This window comes from Molossus molossus, unplaced genomic scaffold (assembly GCF_014108415.1).
Source record: "Molossus molossus isolate mMolMol1 unplaced genomic scaffold, mMolMol1.p scaffold_m16_p_6, whole genome shotgun sequence".
NCBI lineage: Eukaryota > Metazoa > Chordata > Mammalia > Chiroptera > Molossidae > Molossus > Molossus molossus.
The window spans coordinates 73,712,512-73,727,872 of record NW_023425399.1 but is presented as its reverse complement, the minus strand read 5'-3'; the positions used below and the strand labels follow the sequence as shown (position 1 = coordinate 73,727,872).

At 37.2% G+C, this 15,361-nt stretch overlaps 1 protein-coding gene across 6 annotated transcripts in view; it reads left to right on the top strand.

Moving 5' to 3' along the window:
* Nucleotides 1–15,361, top strand: part of ROCK1 (Rho associated coiled-coil containing protein kinase 1) — a 186,881-nt gene that overhangs the window by 98,097 nt on the left and 73,423 nt on the right. For 5 of the 6 annotated variants that reach the window (XM_036245219.1, XM_036245221.1, XM_036245222.1 and 2 more), the window contains 3 exons: nucleotides 1,460–1,520; nucleotides 4,811–4,899; nucleotides 7,026–7,074. In XM_036245219.1, coding sequence (XP_036101112.1) covers nucleotides 1,460–1,520; nucleotides 4,811–4,899; nucleotides 7,026–7,074 — 199 coding nt within the window. The remainder of the gene's footprint in view (nucleotides 1–1,459; nucleotides 1,521–4,810; nucleotides 4,900–7,025; nucleotides 7,075–15,361) is intronic. The other variant, XM_036245220.1, reaches the window with a different exon arrangement.

Sequence of the window (15,361 nt, the reverse complement as noted above, 5' to 3'; positions counted from 1 at the left end):
AACTTTTTTTTTTTTAATCCTCACTCGAGGACATTTTTTGATATTTTGTTCAGATAGAGCGGGAGGGAGAGAGAGAGAGAGAGAGAAACATCGATGTGAAAGGGACACATCGAGTGGCTGCCACCCACACGACCCAACCAGGGCCAGGGACAAACTGCAACCCAGGTATGTGCCCTTAGCGGGAACTGAACCCAGGTCTCTCTGGACTGCAGGCCAATGCTCTAACCGCTGAGCCAAACTGGCCAGGGCCATTCAGAGAAACTTATTATTAACTTTGCAGAAAGCTAAAAATCAACTTTAGTTACATAGGATATTAAATTTAGAAGACAGCTTCGGGATCAAAGAGTGGGATATAATTCAGATTCTATTGGCATTGCTATATACTTCTACTTACATAATGCAGAATCTCACTCTGAATTTATAAATTACTTAATAGTCAGTGGAATTAAATTGTACTGCATCTAGAATTTGTCATTTGTCACATGGGACCTTTTCTCTACCAATCTACTACATAGCACCTGTTGTCTCCTGATTATTCGATTCTCTAGTTGATCTGAATAATTTTCCAAAGAAAACATAGGAAGTGACATATTTTTCTACAGTTTCTTTTAAAGCATCGTTACATACGGTTTTTGTTTGTTTAAATCCTCACCCAAGGATGTTTTTGTTGCTTTTAGTGAGAGAGGAAAGTGTGGGTGTGGAGGTGTGTGGGGGGGAATATCGATGTGAGAGAGGAACATTGATTGGTTTCCTGTCGTATGCACCCCAGCCAGTGATTGAACCTGCAACCTTTTGGTGTACGAGAGGACGCTTTAACCTAGTGAGCCACCCGGCCATGGCTGTTAAATATGTTTGATAGTAGTTAAAGGACACTTTAATATGTTCTATTTTTCACTATTAATATCTAGTACATTAACAACTGCCCCAAAAGAGCTGTACAGTATACTGTAGCTATTTGGTATCTTTTTGAGAAAGCTCTACTGGTTAACCAAGGGCAGTGGCTATAGTGGTAGCGATAGAAGTATTAATAATAGTTGTAGCATGTAGGAAGTGGCAGGGGCAGCAGCAGCAGTAGTGCCTTACCTATACTCAATTTTTTTTTTCTTCAGTCTTCACCTGAGGATATTTTTCCATTTATCTTCAGATAGAATGGGAAGGGGAGAGAGAGAAACATCAACATGAGAGAGACATATCGATTGGTTGCCTTCTGAATGAACCTGACTGGGGCCGAATCACAACTAAGGTGTACATGCCCTTGAATCCAACTTGTGACTCTTTGGTCCATGGGCCAACGCTCTTAACCACTGAGCCAAACCGGCCAGGACTGTACTCAATTTTTAAAAAGCAGAACAAATACAATACTGAACAAAAAATAAACATGTAGTATTTGTTATTGGTTGTTATTGGACATTAAAGAGTTTTTTGTTTTATTTATTTTTAAAATCTTTTTTCCTCCCAGATACTTATCTTCAGCAAATCCTAATGATAACAGAACTAGCTCCAGTGCGGATAAAAGCTTGGTAGGTATTTTCATATTCTTTTAAAAAAAGTTTTGTGGATAATGTATTTTATGTGCATGATATTAAGTAGACATATTACTTCTGAATACTAGTTTGTGGACTTAAAAATTTTTTTAATTCTCTTTGGAGGATATGCTTTTCATTGTTGTAGAAAGAAAAAGAGAGGGAGACAGACGGACAAAGATACTGATGTGAGAGAGAAGCATTGGTTGCCTCCCCTGTGCACCCCGACTGGGGGTCGAACCCATAACCTGAGTATGTACCCTAACCCAGAATTGAACCTGCCACCTTTTTGTATATGGGCAACGCTACAACCAACTGAACTACACCGGCCAGGGCTGAACTTAACTTTTTATAGCACTTTTTACTTACTGTCTGCTCTCTAGTTTGATTTCTTGCCTAAATATCAAGTGGGATATTATATGTAGAGGCAGTTAATAAACTATAAATTGCTACACAGATGGATAGTCGTGGTCTTTCTAATTTCTTGGAATAGGAATTTATGATAAGTCAAGGTATCAGTAAGGGTCTTGACAAGAAAATAGATGGTACATTTAAAATATTTAAATGAAGAGAGTTTTGTGATATGTATATAACACAAAATTTACCATTTTAATCCATATTTAAGTGTATAGTTCACTGGCGTTAAGCACCTTCACATTGTCATGCGACCATCACCATCCATTTCCATATAACCTTTTCTTCATCCCAGACTAAAACCTTTACCCATTAAATTCCCCATTTTCCTCCTCCCATGCCCCTAGTAACTATTATTCTGTTTTCTTTCTCCATGAATTTGACTACTTTAGTTACCCCATATAAATGGAATCATACAATACTTGACTTTTTGTGATCAGTTTATTTTACTCAGCTTAATGTGAGTACCTATTAACTGTTCAGGTCATCTTTCTTAAATTCTGATCCTAACAAAGCTATTTGTCAAGTTATATAACTAACAAGAGCTCAGAAATCTTTAAAATTTAAGCACTTTTGCCCTGGCCAGTTTGGCTCAGCAGTTAGAGCATCAGCCCTCCGACCAAGGGTAGTAGGTTTGATCCCAGTCAAGGGCACATACCTGGTTTGCAGGTTCAAACCCCTGCCCCCTCAGGTCATACAGGAGGCAACCAATTGATGTCTCTCTCTCATGTTGATGTTTCTCTCTCTCTCTCCTCCCTCCCTCCTTTCCACTCTATCTAAAAAAAAAAAATCAATGGAAAAATATCTTCAGATGAGGATTAAAAAATAAAAATCAGTAAATAAAATTTAAGCACCTTTTAACCTAGGGAATGTGGCAATTAGGAGCTTCTGCAACCCAGCCCTCAGTGTATTACTTATCTGCAGGATTAGTGGTACATCAGGACTTCAAAAAATATTCAATGGAATCATGTTTGGTGGGGCTGATCTTGTTCAGTGATGATTGCCATAGGTTTCTTTCAGTGGCTGTTACCTTTTATCTTTTGCTCTGGTAAGCTCACAGGGAAAAAGAAAACATAGGCATGCCTACTATCTCTTTTAACCTAGAACTAAATACAAAAGGCAATGAATTTAATTTTAAACTCTTCCTTGAAAGCCTTCTAGCAGCGAGGCTAATGCATAACTTTGCTGTTGCCAAATACAATAATTTTCATTCCATATCTGTTTTTCTTTTTTGATGCATTTGTACTAATTCTTCCTCCTTAGAATTTGCAGTGTTTGTAACTCTTTCATTTTCCTAATTTCTTCTTTCTTTTTTTCTTCCTGCCTCTTTGGATTTTATCTTCAGTCTACTTTGCAAGTTCTCTTCCCCCTCCCTAAATTTGCTTTCCTTCTTCCCTCCCTCCCCTTTAATGTTTCTCAAGGTGGTTCTGATCTCTGCTCTCTGTTCATTTTCCATACGTAGTCTCATACATGTCCAGCCTGTTCCTCTGAGCTCCAGGCTTGAATCTCTCTTCTCTCTCTCTGACTGGACTTCTCTTCCTGCATCTCTCTCAGGATTCTCAACCTAGGCCAAAGCTAACTCACAGTTCTCTCTCCATTCTCTCCCCAGCAGTTTTTGTTGTGTTATTTATTTTTTGTAATGGCACTCTGTTCTTATTTCTAATCAGTTGTTAAGTTGTACATTCTACCTTCTAATTGACACAGTTATCCATTTTCTCCTCTTGTCCTATAGCCTCTGCCTTATATTAGACCTGAAAATTACCAGAAGTAGATATTAGAGACATGAGTCTTTTGCCTGAACTGTTTCAGTAGCTTGTTAACTGGCTGTGTTGGCTAGTTTTTCTACCCTCTAATCTATTCACCTTATTATTATTGAAGTGATGTTTCTAAAATGCTCTTTTTAAAATGCTTATACATGTCCTGGCCGGTTTGGCTCAGCGGTTAAAGCATCAATACAAGGACCAATGAATCACAGGTTCGATTCCAGTCAAGGGCATGTACCTCGTTTGCAGTTCATCCCAGGCCCTGGTCGGCAACCAGTTGATGTGTCTCTTTCACATCGATGTTTCTCTCTCCCTCCTGCCCTCTCTCTCCCTCTCCCCCTCTCCCTCCCTCTCCCCCTCTCCCTCTTTCTCTTCCTCTCCCTCTCACTCCATCTGAAGATAAATAGAAAAATATCCTCAGGTGAGGATTAAAATAATAATAATAATAATAAAATGCTTATACATCAAAGCCCCCAACTCCTATTTTTGCATACAAGGATCATGGCCCCACTCCCCTTTTCAGATTTTATGCGATTCATTCTCTATGTTATATGCTCTGCCTATATTTAATTTCTTTCCATTTCCAAAATATATCATATTTTCTTCTGCCTCTCTACTTTTGGAAAGCGAAAATGCCTTCCTTCTGCCTCCTCTGCTTAGTAAAGTTCTTTCACCTTGTAGGTTTCATTTCAAACTTTACATCTTCCTGGAATAATTGGATGTGACCTCTTCTCTCATTCATAATGTTTTATATATAATTTTATTATCACTTACTACATTATGTTGTAATATTTGTGTATATGTCCATGGGTTACTGTAGGTTCTTTTCACCCTTTCATTCTCCTATGTCCTACTATTTAACTGTTGACCAAATCTTTATTTTTGTATTACTAATAATGCCTACCATAGTGTCATACATATGTGTAGGTGTTGGGGGGGAGGGAATGCTCATTAAATTAATAATAAAAATGTTAGATAGAAAGGAAAAGGGTAAGATTGAATCAAACAATTCCCTCCTAAACAGTGTAAAATGGTAACATAAACTTTCTAATTTTAAATTCTCTATGAATATTCTTAGTAGAATGAGATTTGTTTTATTTTCAATTAAAGCAGGAAAGTTTGCAGAAAACAATTTATAAGCTGGAAGAACAGCTACATAATGAAATGCAATTAAAAGATGAAATGGAGCAGAAGTGCAGGTGAGAATATACTTCGTATGTTTTTTACTTTAAAAGTTGCACAGTGAAGCTTGTTTAAAAGCTTGCACTCTATAAACACTTGAAAGTAGAAGGTGGTGATATAAAAGTTGGTACTGAGATACAGTCAATGAAGAATGTCTTGGTTAGAATTGGAAAGTAGTATGTATGTTGGCATTAGTTATAGATTTCTTTTTCTCAGAATATAAAGTGCATTTGCTCCCTATGGTCTTTATTTAAAAACTATATAGTGTTAATTCACTTAGTGCCTGATTTATTGCTTTTTTTCTCCCGTTTTAATTAGGTAGCTGAAAGAGGAAATTAGTTTACATTAAATGAGATGCTTTCTAAAATATAAATGTTGTTGAAGATTAAAATTCACTGAATTTTTGATACAGACATTCTGTTTTCCACTGTGATTTTTTAGAGCAGTAACTCAGGATTTTTTCCTATGAGTCTAAATTTAATAAGAGAGCATATTTATGAAAATATAAAAAAGATTATTTTATATAACTTAGCATAATGGTGAGTTACTTATTAATTACAAATAATGACTTTTTATAATTATTTTTATTCTTAGTGGATATATTGAATAAACAAGATATAGAGGTAACATAGAGATAAAGTAGGCAACAAATGGAATTGGGAAAACTGGAAATTTTGTGACTGGGGGTAAGAGAAAACAAGTAAAATTCTCACTGCATTACCATTCCTGATAGATTAAATAGTAAAACATATAATGTAAACTTTTTAATAAAAGCACTTGAATATAAGCAAATAACTGATGCCAGGATTTGGAATGAATTTCTAAGTATAAAATGAGGGAATAAATAGATGTTATTGTATAAATGTTGAGAAGTTCCTACATCTAAAACAAATACTATAATCAAAACTGAAAGGCAAATGACAAACTAGTGGTAGTGGTGGTGGTGGTGAGGATTTGAGGAGAAATAAGAATGGCCAAAGTGGCCAGTAATCACATGACAGTGTTGGGGAGGTCTGGGAAGGTCAACAGAATCTAGATCTTAAAGGACTTTATTTTTTGACAAGCTAAGAAATTTATAATTTTATCTTAAGGATGATAGAAAAACATTGAAAGTTACTAAGCTTAGGGGGAAAACCCCAAAAACGTATAAGTAGAAGTAAAAAATGGTCATCAAATTTGCTTTTAAGTGTTGGCAGCACTTGACATTTATTAATTCAACTAAATGGGGATGAGAGGAAGATGAGTCAAGGATGATTCCTTTACTTAGGGACACGTAGAGAAGAAGCAGATTAGTACTGTAGATAGGGGTGTGGAGCAGAGGAAATAAGTTTCATTCTGGAACTGCTGATTGAGATATTTGATGAGATATTCATATACAAATTTAAAGCTCTGAATAATGCTTATAGCCAATGAAAATGAATTGTGATGTAGATAATATACTTTCAGTTTACCTCAAATTTTTGCTCAAGTTGCTAGTGGGAATGTTTAGTCATATATGTGTCACCTTTCTCTTCACTTACTTAATTGTTTATTAAAGGTTAAATGGCTAATTTTTATTTAGTAGTAGCAAGTATTACATAAGTGACTTCAGGGATCCTTAACTTGGAATGCATAGACCTCTCCCCCAAAGGGTTCATGGGTGGAATTCAAGGTCTTTAAACTTAGATGAGAAAAAGTGAATATTTTCTCTAACTTATAAGTGAAATTCAGCATTTCCTTTAATTATAAATATAGATGGTAATCCACAATTATTTGCAATAGCTGTGAATTTTTTATTACCAATAGAAATTACAGATATTTTTTTATAATACAGTTGTTACCTCTAAATATTATTTGTGCTTACTACTACTTTGAAATTACTGCTACTAGATCTTGTGATTTAGTGTATTAACAAGGAAGCACACATATTACTAAATCATACATTTTTTAAGCTTATGACTGTATTTTAATATCTTAGCTTTTCTTAACTTTCAAGATATTATTCTGAGAAAAGGCAGTAGGCTTCACCAGACTGCCAAAGAGATCTACAGTACAAAAAAGTTAAGAAATCTAAGTTAAATGGAAGAGTAAGAAATGTGGGGTTCCACCTATGGTCCATAAAAAATAAACGTATTTCTAATCTATATTGCTTTTGTTTTTATAGAACTTCAAACATTAAACTAGACAAGATAATGAAAGAATTGGATGAAGAGGTAAGTAATTTTTGTTTTCTAATCAGAAATGTTCCTTTTTGAGAGTTTTTTCTCCTCTTTCAGATTGTTTCGTTTCCTAAAAAAATTTCATTTGAACTTTATAGGTTGAAATTCAAAGAATTATGATGAGAGCCTCACAGTGGAGTTGCAGGTTCAAATGATGCAGATTAGATTATACTTTTGTTTGGTTTTGTATAGTTTTATTGTAGAACAATGTTAATTTTAGCACAGAGATTTTATTTCAGTTGTTAACAGTTGAAAACAGTGAGAAAGGAGCAAAAGAATCAAGAGCTCAGAAATTGAATGTGTAGCTATAGCAGAAAGAGACAAATAGGAAAGAAAAGAATACAATTTTAAAAGAATTGACATTAACATAACTTCATGTCATCAAATAGGAAATATATTGATTTTAAAATTAATGCTGTGAAGGCGGGGCGGGACAGGAGTGACGAGGAGGGTGTCAATGGGGAAAAAGGAGAAACATCTGTAACAAAAATAAATAAATTAATTAATTAAAAAATAAAATAAATAGATAAGTAAATAAAGTTATTTGTGTTTTCCATGGTCACCTAACATGCAGTTATTATTACCAGGGAAACACATCATAAACATTTTGTGATACAGATGTTTGCTTGCAAATATGTAATACATTTTCATTCCTTTGGGTCATCTTATAAATGTCTTTCTACCACATGTATGAAGAGTCCCTTGAAAAGAAAAATAGTCTGTATAGTCTTTCTCTCATTAATTACTTCATTTGTCATTTTAGATTTGATCATTTTGATGGTTTTGTGCTGTCTTAATTTTCTCTTAAGGAACACTGTTAGTGGTGGGGTTCTTTGTTGTTGTTGTTTTCATTTATAGCTTTGGATATAGTACATATAGTCAGCTGAGGAGATTTAGATAATATTTTACCAACTTGTCATTGGTCATTGTGTACTCAGCCTAGCACTATTTATTTGAATATAAGTATATAAGAAATCCTTTTTGAATATCCTGCATTTATTATTTCATTTCTAAAACAGATAAAATTCAAGTGTGCTAGATTCAAGTTATTCAGGTTTCCAAATTCAAGATAGAAAGGGAGATCTTAATTATAACAGAATACAGTAGTCCCTCCTTATCTGCTGGGAATATGTTTCAAGACCCCTCATGAATGCCTGAAACGCCCAGTAGTATTGAACCCTATATATACTCTTGTTTTTTCCTTTACATACATACCTTTTCACTTAAAGGAATCACTTTACGGCTTCCCTTTGGCATATCTGAATTGCCAGCATCACTACTCTTGCGCTTTGGGGCCATTATTAAGTAAAATAAGGGTTATTTGAACACGAGCACCATGATACAGTGCAGTCCATTTGATAACCAAGGTGGGGAGCATATACAGACAGCATGGATACTCTGACAAAGGGGTAATTCACATCCTGAGCAGGACGGAGTGGACAGTGTGAGATGTCATACTGCTTAGAATGGTATACAGTTGAAAATTTATGAATTATTTATTTCTGGGATTTTCCATTTAATATTTCTGGACCTCGGTTGACTGCAGATAACTGCAGTATGGAAAGTAAAACCACAAACAGTGGGTTGCTATAGTCCTGCTTCTGGAAAGATGGAGTAAAAGTACTTTCCCCTATTCCTTCTATAAAGTACGCTAAAAAGGCTAGACATTAAATATAAAACAACCATAAAAAAGATTTTGAATGGTAAAGAGAAGGCAGAACAACTGGAGGACTTGAGTCCCAAGAAACAACACAGAAGTAAATATTATGGGTTTTCTTTTCACAGCATATATCCCAGACTGGGTGCTAGAGAAACCAGCAATCTGGAAAAATTAACAAGCACAGACAAGAAAAGCTGTTGTCTCTAGCTAACAGACTAGGAAAATGGCAGGCTGGCAAGTCTGAAAACTTTTACATAATCACTGCTCTAGTCAGCCAAACACAATATAAACAGTTAACCCCACCCCCACAAGGAAAGGCTGGGTGAAAAGCCTAGACTTTCAGCCTTCTGTCACATGGTGTCACAGAAGACCCATTGGAGGGACTTTCATATCCACTGAGAAGTGACAAGCCCTCTCCACCTCCCCAGTCAGTGTCATTGGCAACCATGTGGGGAGTCTAGTTTTTCACTTTCACTTAGCAGCAACAAGGACCCCCTCCCACTCTCTGCTGGGGTGATGTCAGAAAGACCAGGTAGAGAGTTTGAACCTTCAACACTGAAATAACAAGCCTGCTCCCCAATCCCCCAGCAATGGTGTCATTAGTGGAGTCCTAGTGGGGTACCAGGACTTCCATTCCTACCCAGTAGTAATGAGGGTCCATGCCCCCTCAATCTCCGTGTCAATAAAGATCAACCTAGATTTCTACCTCCATCTGGCAGAGAGGAGGCAGCACCTCCTTAATCTCACCAGAACAGTGACAGACGAGACCTGCTAAAATAGAACACTTAAATAAGATCCAGAGGATTGTAAAATGATACCTGAAATGTCCAGGTTTCCATTGAAACAGTAAACACACAATAAGCAGATGCCAACACTGAGATAACAGGTGTTAAGATCATGTCACATGTATTTAAAGGGATCATTGTAAATATGTTTTAGTGAGCAACTACAAACATACTTGAAACAACTGAAAAATTTAAATTAGAAAGTCTCAGCAAAGAAATAGAAAGGCCTAGCAGAGACATAGAAGATAAAAAGTAGAACCAACCAAAAATTACAGTAACTAAATAAAAATTTTAATGAGTGGGCTCAACAGCAGAGTGAAGTCTACAGAGGAATGAATCAAAGAACTTGAAGATAGAACAATAGAAATTACCCAGTCTGAATAACAGTGGGGGGGGGAAGTGTATCATAGAAATGTACACTTGAAACCTATATATTCTTGTTAACCAATGTCACCCCAATACATTTAATTTAAAAAAGTTTTTTAAGTTCTAACATTTGTATCATTGGAATTGCTGAAGGAGAAGAGAAAAGGGGGTCAAGAAGAAATGATGGCTGAAAATTCCATAAATTTGGCAAGCCATGAACCTACAAACAAAGACCAGAACTACAGGAAGCTGAGTGGGCCACAAAAAAAATAAACCAGAAGATATCCACATTCAGGCACACAATAATCAGACTTCTCAAAACTAATAACAGGAAATTATATATGCAGCAAGACATTTAACTAGTGGGAAGCTCATTAGAAATCACAGCAGATTCTTATCAGAAACCATGGAGGACCCAACCAGTTTGGCTCAGCAGTTAGAGCATCGGCCTGTGGACCAATGAGTCCTGGGTTTGATTCCAGCCAAGGGCACATACCTCAGTTGTGGTTCATCCCCGGCCCTGGCGGGGTCGTGTGGGAGGCTACCAATTGATTTGTCCCTCTCACGTCAATGTTTCTCTCTCTCCCCTTTTCTCTCCCTCTCTCTCTACCTGAAGATAAATAGAAAAATATCCTCGGGTGAGGATTTAAAAAACAAAAACATGGAGGACAGGAGGAAGTGGGCAGTTCAGTTGATGAACTATCAACCCAGAATTCTATGTGCAATGAAAATTATAGCATTCTCAGATGAAGGAAATCTACGTACTTTCTCTAAAAGAATTGCTGAAACCCTGGCCGGTTTGGCTCAGCGGTTAGAGCGTCAGCCTGTGGTCCAGAGACACCGGGGTTTGGTTCCCGCTAAGGGCACGTATCTCTGTTGCAATTTGTCCCCAGCCCTGGTTGGGTTGTGCGGGTGGCAACCACTCAATGTGTACCTTTCATGTCGATGTTTCTCTCTCTCCCTCCTACTCTATTGGAACAAAAAATGGAAAAATGTTCTTGGGTGAGGATTAAAAAAAAGAATTGCTGAAGGAAATCCTCTAAATAGAAAGGAAATGGTAAAATAATCTTGACATAATAGGGAAGAAGAAAGAACAACAGAGTAAAAATGTGGGTAAATACAATTCACTTGCCTTCTCGAGAACTCTTGTGGTTTTAATATTTTGACAGTTGAAGCAGAAATTATAGCATTGGCTACTGTAACTCTCTGTATACGTAGAAATATTTAAGATAATTATGAACAGGAGGATAAACAGATATAAATGGAAGTAAAGGTTTTATACTTTAATTAAACTGGTAAGATGCCAACACCAGTAGATTGTGATAAACTGTGTACTGTATATGTAATATAATACCTAAAGAAGCTACTAAAAAGTTATACAAAGTGATACCCTAAAGAGTGCTATAGGTAAATCAAAATAGAATTCTAAAAAATGTTCAAATAACCCACAGAAAGACAAGAAAGGGGAAAAAAACACAGCTCAAACAAAAAACAAAAATGGGAGACTTAATTCTAACATATCAATAATTACATTAAGGGTAAATTAAATGTAGCAGCAATTAAAAGAAAAATATTGTCAGAGTAGATATTGTTAAATGACCTAACGATATGCTATCTATCATAAATACTCTTTAAATGTAACAAAATAGGCAATTTGAAAATAAGAGGATGGAAAAATATACCATGCAAACATTAGCAAAAAGAAGGCAGCAGTGGCTATATTAATATCAGGTAAGTTAGACTTCAGGGCAAAGAATATTACCAAGGGCAGAGAGGTATATAACATATGATTAAAATAATCAGTCCAGTAATAAATAGCATTCCTACATTTGTATTCACCAAACAATGAAGCTACAAAGTAAGTGAAGCAAAAGGAGAAGTAGAAAAATTCACAATTATGGTTGGAGACTTCAATACCACTCCATACATAGAGAATCTACAAATACATGGGGGACTCAACCACACCGTCAACCAGAGGATCTGTTCAACATTCATAGAATCCTCCACCAAACAGCAGCAAAATACACATCCTTTTCAAGCACTCAAGGAACAAGATAGACCACATCCTGAGCAAACTTCTACAAATTTAAAAGAAATGAAGTCACACAGAATGTATTCTCTGACCAAAATGTGTTCAAACTAGAATGAATAGCAGAAAGATCAGGCAAATCTGCAAACACATGGGAACTAAACACAGTTCTAAATAATCCATAGGTAAGAGAGGAAATCACAAAGCAGATGAAAAAATACGTTGTAATGTTAATTATGGTGGTTCATCTTTTTAAAAATATTTGAACCATGAAAGTGAAAATAAAACATGAAAATTTGCCCAGTCTATATGGCTCAGTTGGTTGATCACTGTCCCATGCACCAAGAGGTCACCCATTCGATTCCTGGCCAGGGCACATGCCTGGGTTCATAGTAGAGGGTGTGTAGGAGGCAGCCAGTAATGTTTCTCTCTCATTGGTGCTTCTATCCCCCACCCCCAAAATGAATAAAAACGTTTTTTAAAAAGACATGGAAACTTGTGGATGTAACAACCATAGTGCTCTAAGAGAAATTTGTACATTAAATGCTTACATTAGAAAAAGATTGAAAGTATCAAGTCAGTTGTCTATGCTTGTGCCTCAAGAACCTAGAAAAGAATAGGAAAAAAAGAAGGAAAAAATTAGGATAATAGCAAAGATCAGTGCACTTAAAATCAGAAACATTAGAGAAAATCAATGAAAACCAAAAGATAGCTGTTTGGAAAGATTAACAAACTGGCAAACTTCTAACAAGATAGAGGAAAAAAAGAAGACTCAAATTTTCCATGTCAGAAATAACATAAGACACATTACTATAGACTCTACAGATATCAAACGGTCTATAAGGAAATACTGCAAAGATTCTAAACACATAAATGTGAAATTTAGATTATATGGACTAATTCCTACAAAAATACAAACTACCACAACTCACACAATGTGAAATAGATTATTTAAATAGCCCTATAAAACTATTAAAAAGAATTCATAATTTAAGAGCTCCCCAAAAAAAGTAATCTGCAGGACCAGATGGTTTTACTAGAGGTTCTACTGGGTATTTTAAGAAATAACACCAATTCTATACTATCTCTTCCAGAAAATATAAGAGGAGGGAACACTCCCCAAAGAATTGTATGTGGCTAGAATTACCCCAATATGAAAATTTAATAAAGACAGTACACCAAAGAAAACTATGGATCAGTATTCCTCAATTTATAACCAACTGATTTGTGAGAAAGGTACAAAAGCAATTTAATGGAGGAATTTTTTTTTTTTTTTTTTATCCTCACTTGAGGACCCTTTTGCATTCATCTTCAGATAGAGCGGGAGGGAGAGATGGAGAAGAGAGAGAAACATCAATGTGAGAGAGAGACATTGACTGGCTGCCACCCGCACGACCCCAACCAGGGCCGGGGACAAACTCTAACCGAGGTACATGCTCTTAGTGGGAACCAAACCTAGGTCTCTCTGGACTGCGGGTCAACACTCTAACCGCTGAGCCAAACCGGCCAGGGCAGGATTGTCTTTTTTACAAGTAGTGCTGGAGCAATTAGAGATCCATAGGCCCAAGATTTGAACCTCAACCTAAGTCACACAGCTAGTAAAAATTAAGTAAAAAATGAATCATATATTTAAATGTGAACATAAAAAAATATAAAATTTTAGTGAAAATCCTTGAGACTTAAGCTTAATGAAGAGTTCTTAGACATGAGACCACAAACATGATCCATATAAGGAAAAACATTTACTAAATTGGACTACATCAAAATTAACGATATTTATTCTGTGAAAAACCCTCATACCAGGATGAAATGACAAGTTATAGCCTAGGAAAAAATATTTGCCAAGAATGTATCTCACAAAGACACAGAATATCTAGAAGGTTTAAAGAATTCTAAAACTCAAAAGTAAATAAATCAAGTTTGAAAATTGGGGTTTTAGAGAACTCCTGCTCAAGATGGCAATGTAGGTAAATGCACTACTTGTACCTTATCACAACCATACCAAAATTACAAATAAACTACAGAACATTCAGAACCAATTGAAATCTAGCTGAATAGAAGTCCTACAACTAGGGATTTAAAGAAGAAGCCAAATTGAGACTGTAGGAGGGGCAGAGATGCGAACAGGCTGGCCCCACACCAGTGTATGGCAAATAAAAATGGGGGGGGGGAGATATCTCAACCTGCAAAGGCCCCCCTGAGGAGCAGTGGTTCCCAGCCTCACACCAGGCGCCCAAGCCAGGGTTCCAATGCTGGGAAGAGAAGTTATTAGTTCTGGCTGTAAAAACCAGCAAGGATTGAGGCTGAAATAGAGGACTTCTAGAGTCCCAGGCAATTCCCCTTAAATGGCCAACACATGGATTTACTCTGACTCACTCCCTCTGAGCACCAGCGCTAGGATACCACCTCGAAAGGCAGGGACATATGGGAAAGAACTGAATTGTATGGGATAAAGGTGAGAACTGGGGCAGGGGCAGCTTTCTCCCAGACAAAATATTGTCAGAGGCCTTGTTTTTTTTGTTTTGTTTTTTCATCACCCAAGAACATTTTTGCATTTATCTTCAGCTAGAGCGGGAGGGAGGGAAGGAAGAAGAGAGCAAGAGAGAAACATCAACATGAGAGAGACACAACCCCAACCGGGGTCAGGGACAAACTGTAGCCGGGTATGTGTCCTTAGCAGAAACCAAACCCAGGACTCTCTGGTCTGTGGGCCGACGCGCTTACCGCTGAGCCAAACCAGCCAGGGTGACCTTGTTTCTTTTGATGAGCCCTTCGCCCTACAGTATTGATAGTCGGTCAAGTGCCATGTCGAAGTCTCCATCAAGCTGGCTCACACCATTTGCTCCATCCTTGTGATTGTCTGAGACCCTGCCCCACCCAACTTCTAGGCCCACCCAAGCTTTTTCCAGTGGCTTTTCCATACAAATGGCCTATCTTGGCTCACCCTTCAAACTTTACTAAAATCTCTCAAAAGAATTAGCATCTGGCCTCTGTGTACCTTTCCCTAAGTATTCTCCAACCCAACACTAGCAGCAGCTGGCTATGGTTTGAAGCTTGGCCTCTTCTGCAAACCTCCAAGCCTAGCACCCATCTGCAGCCATCTGCAGCCATCTGCAGATCTCTTTGTAACTCAAGCTGGGTGTCCCTGGGCAGAACACAGGCAGCAGCTGACCTTGGCCTGTACCTCTTAGAAGTTGCTAGAGGCAGCGCACCCAGTGGACAGCTTCAGACCATGTTGAAGCACCACTCTACCACTTCCACAGTAACACACTCAAAGGGCAGACTCAGCAGGCACCACAGCTCCACCAAAGTAAGTCCTGCTCTGTGGGGTGGGACCCTGCACAGCTGATCCTGCACAGTGGTCGATGGTAGTGGCAGTCGATGATGGTGGTAATCAATGATGATGGTGGTTGGTGGTGGCAGTGGTCAGTGGTTGCAGCT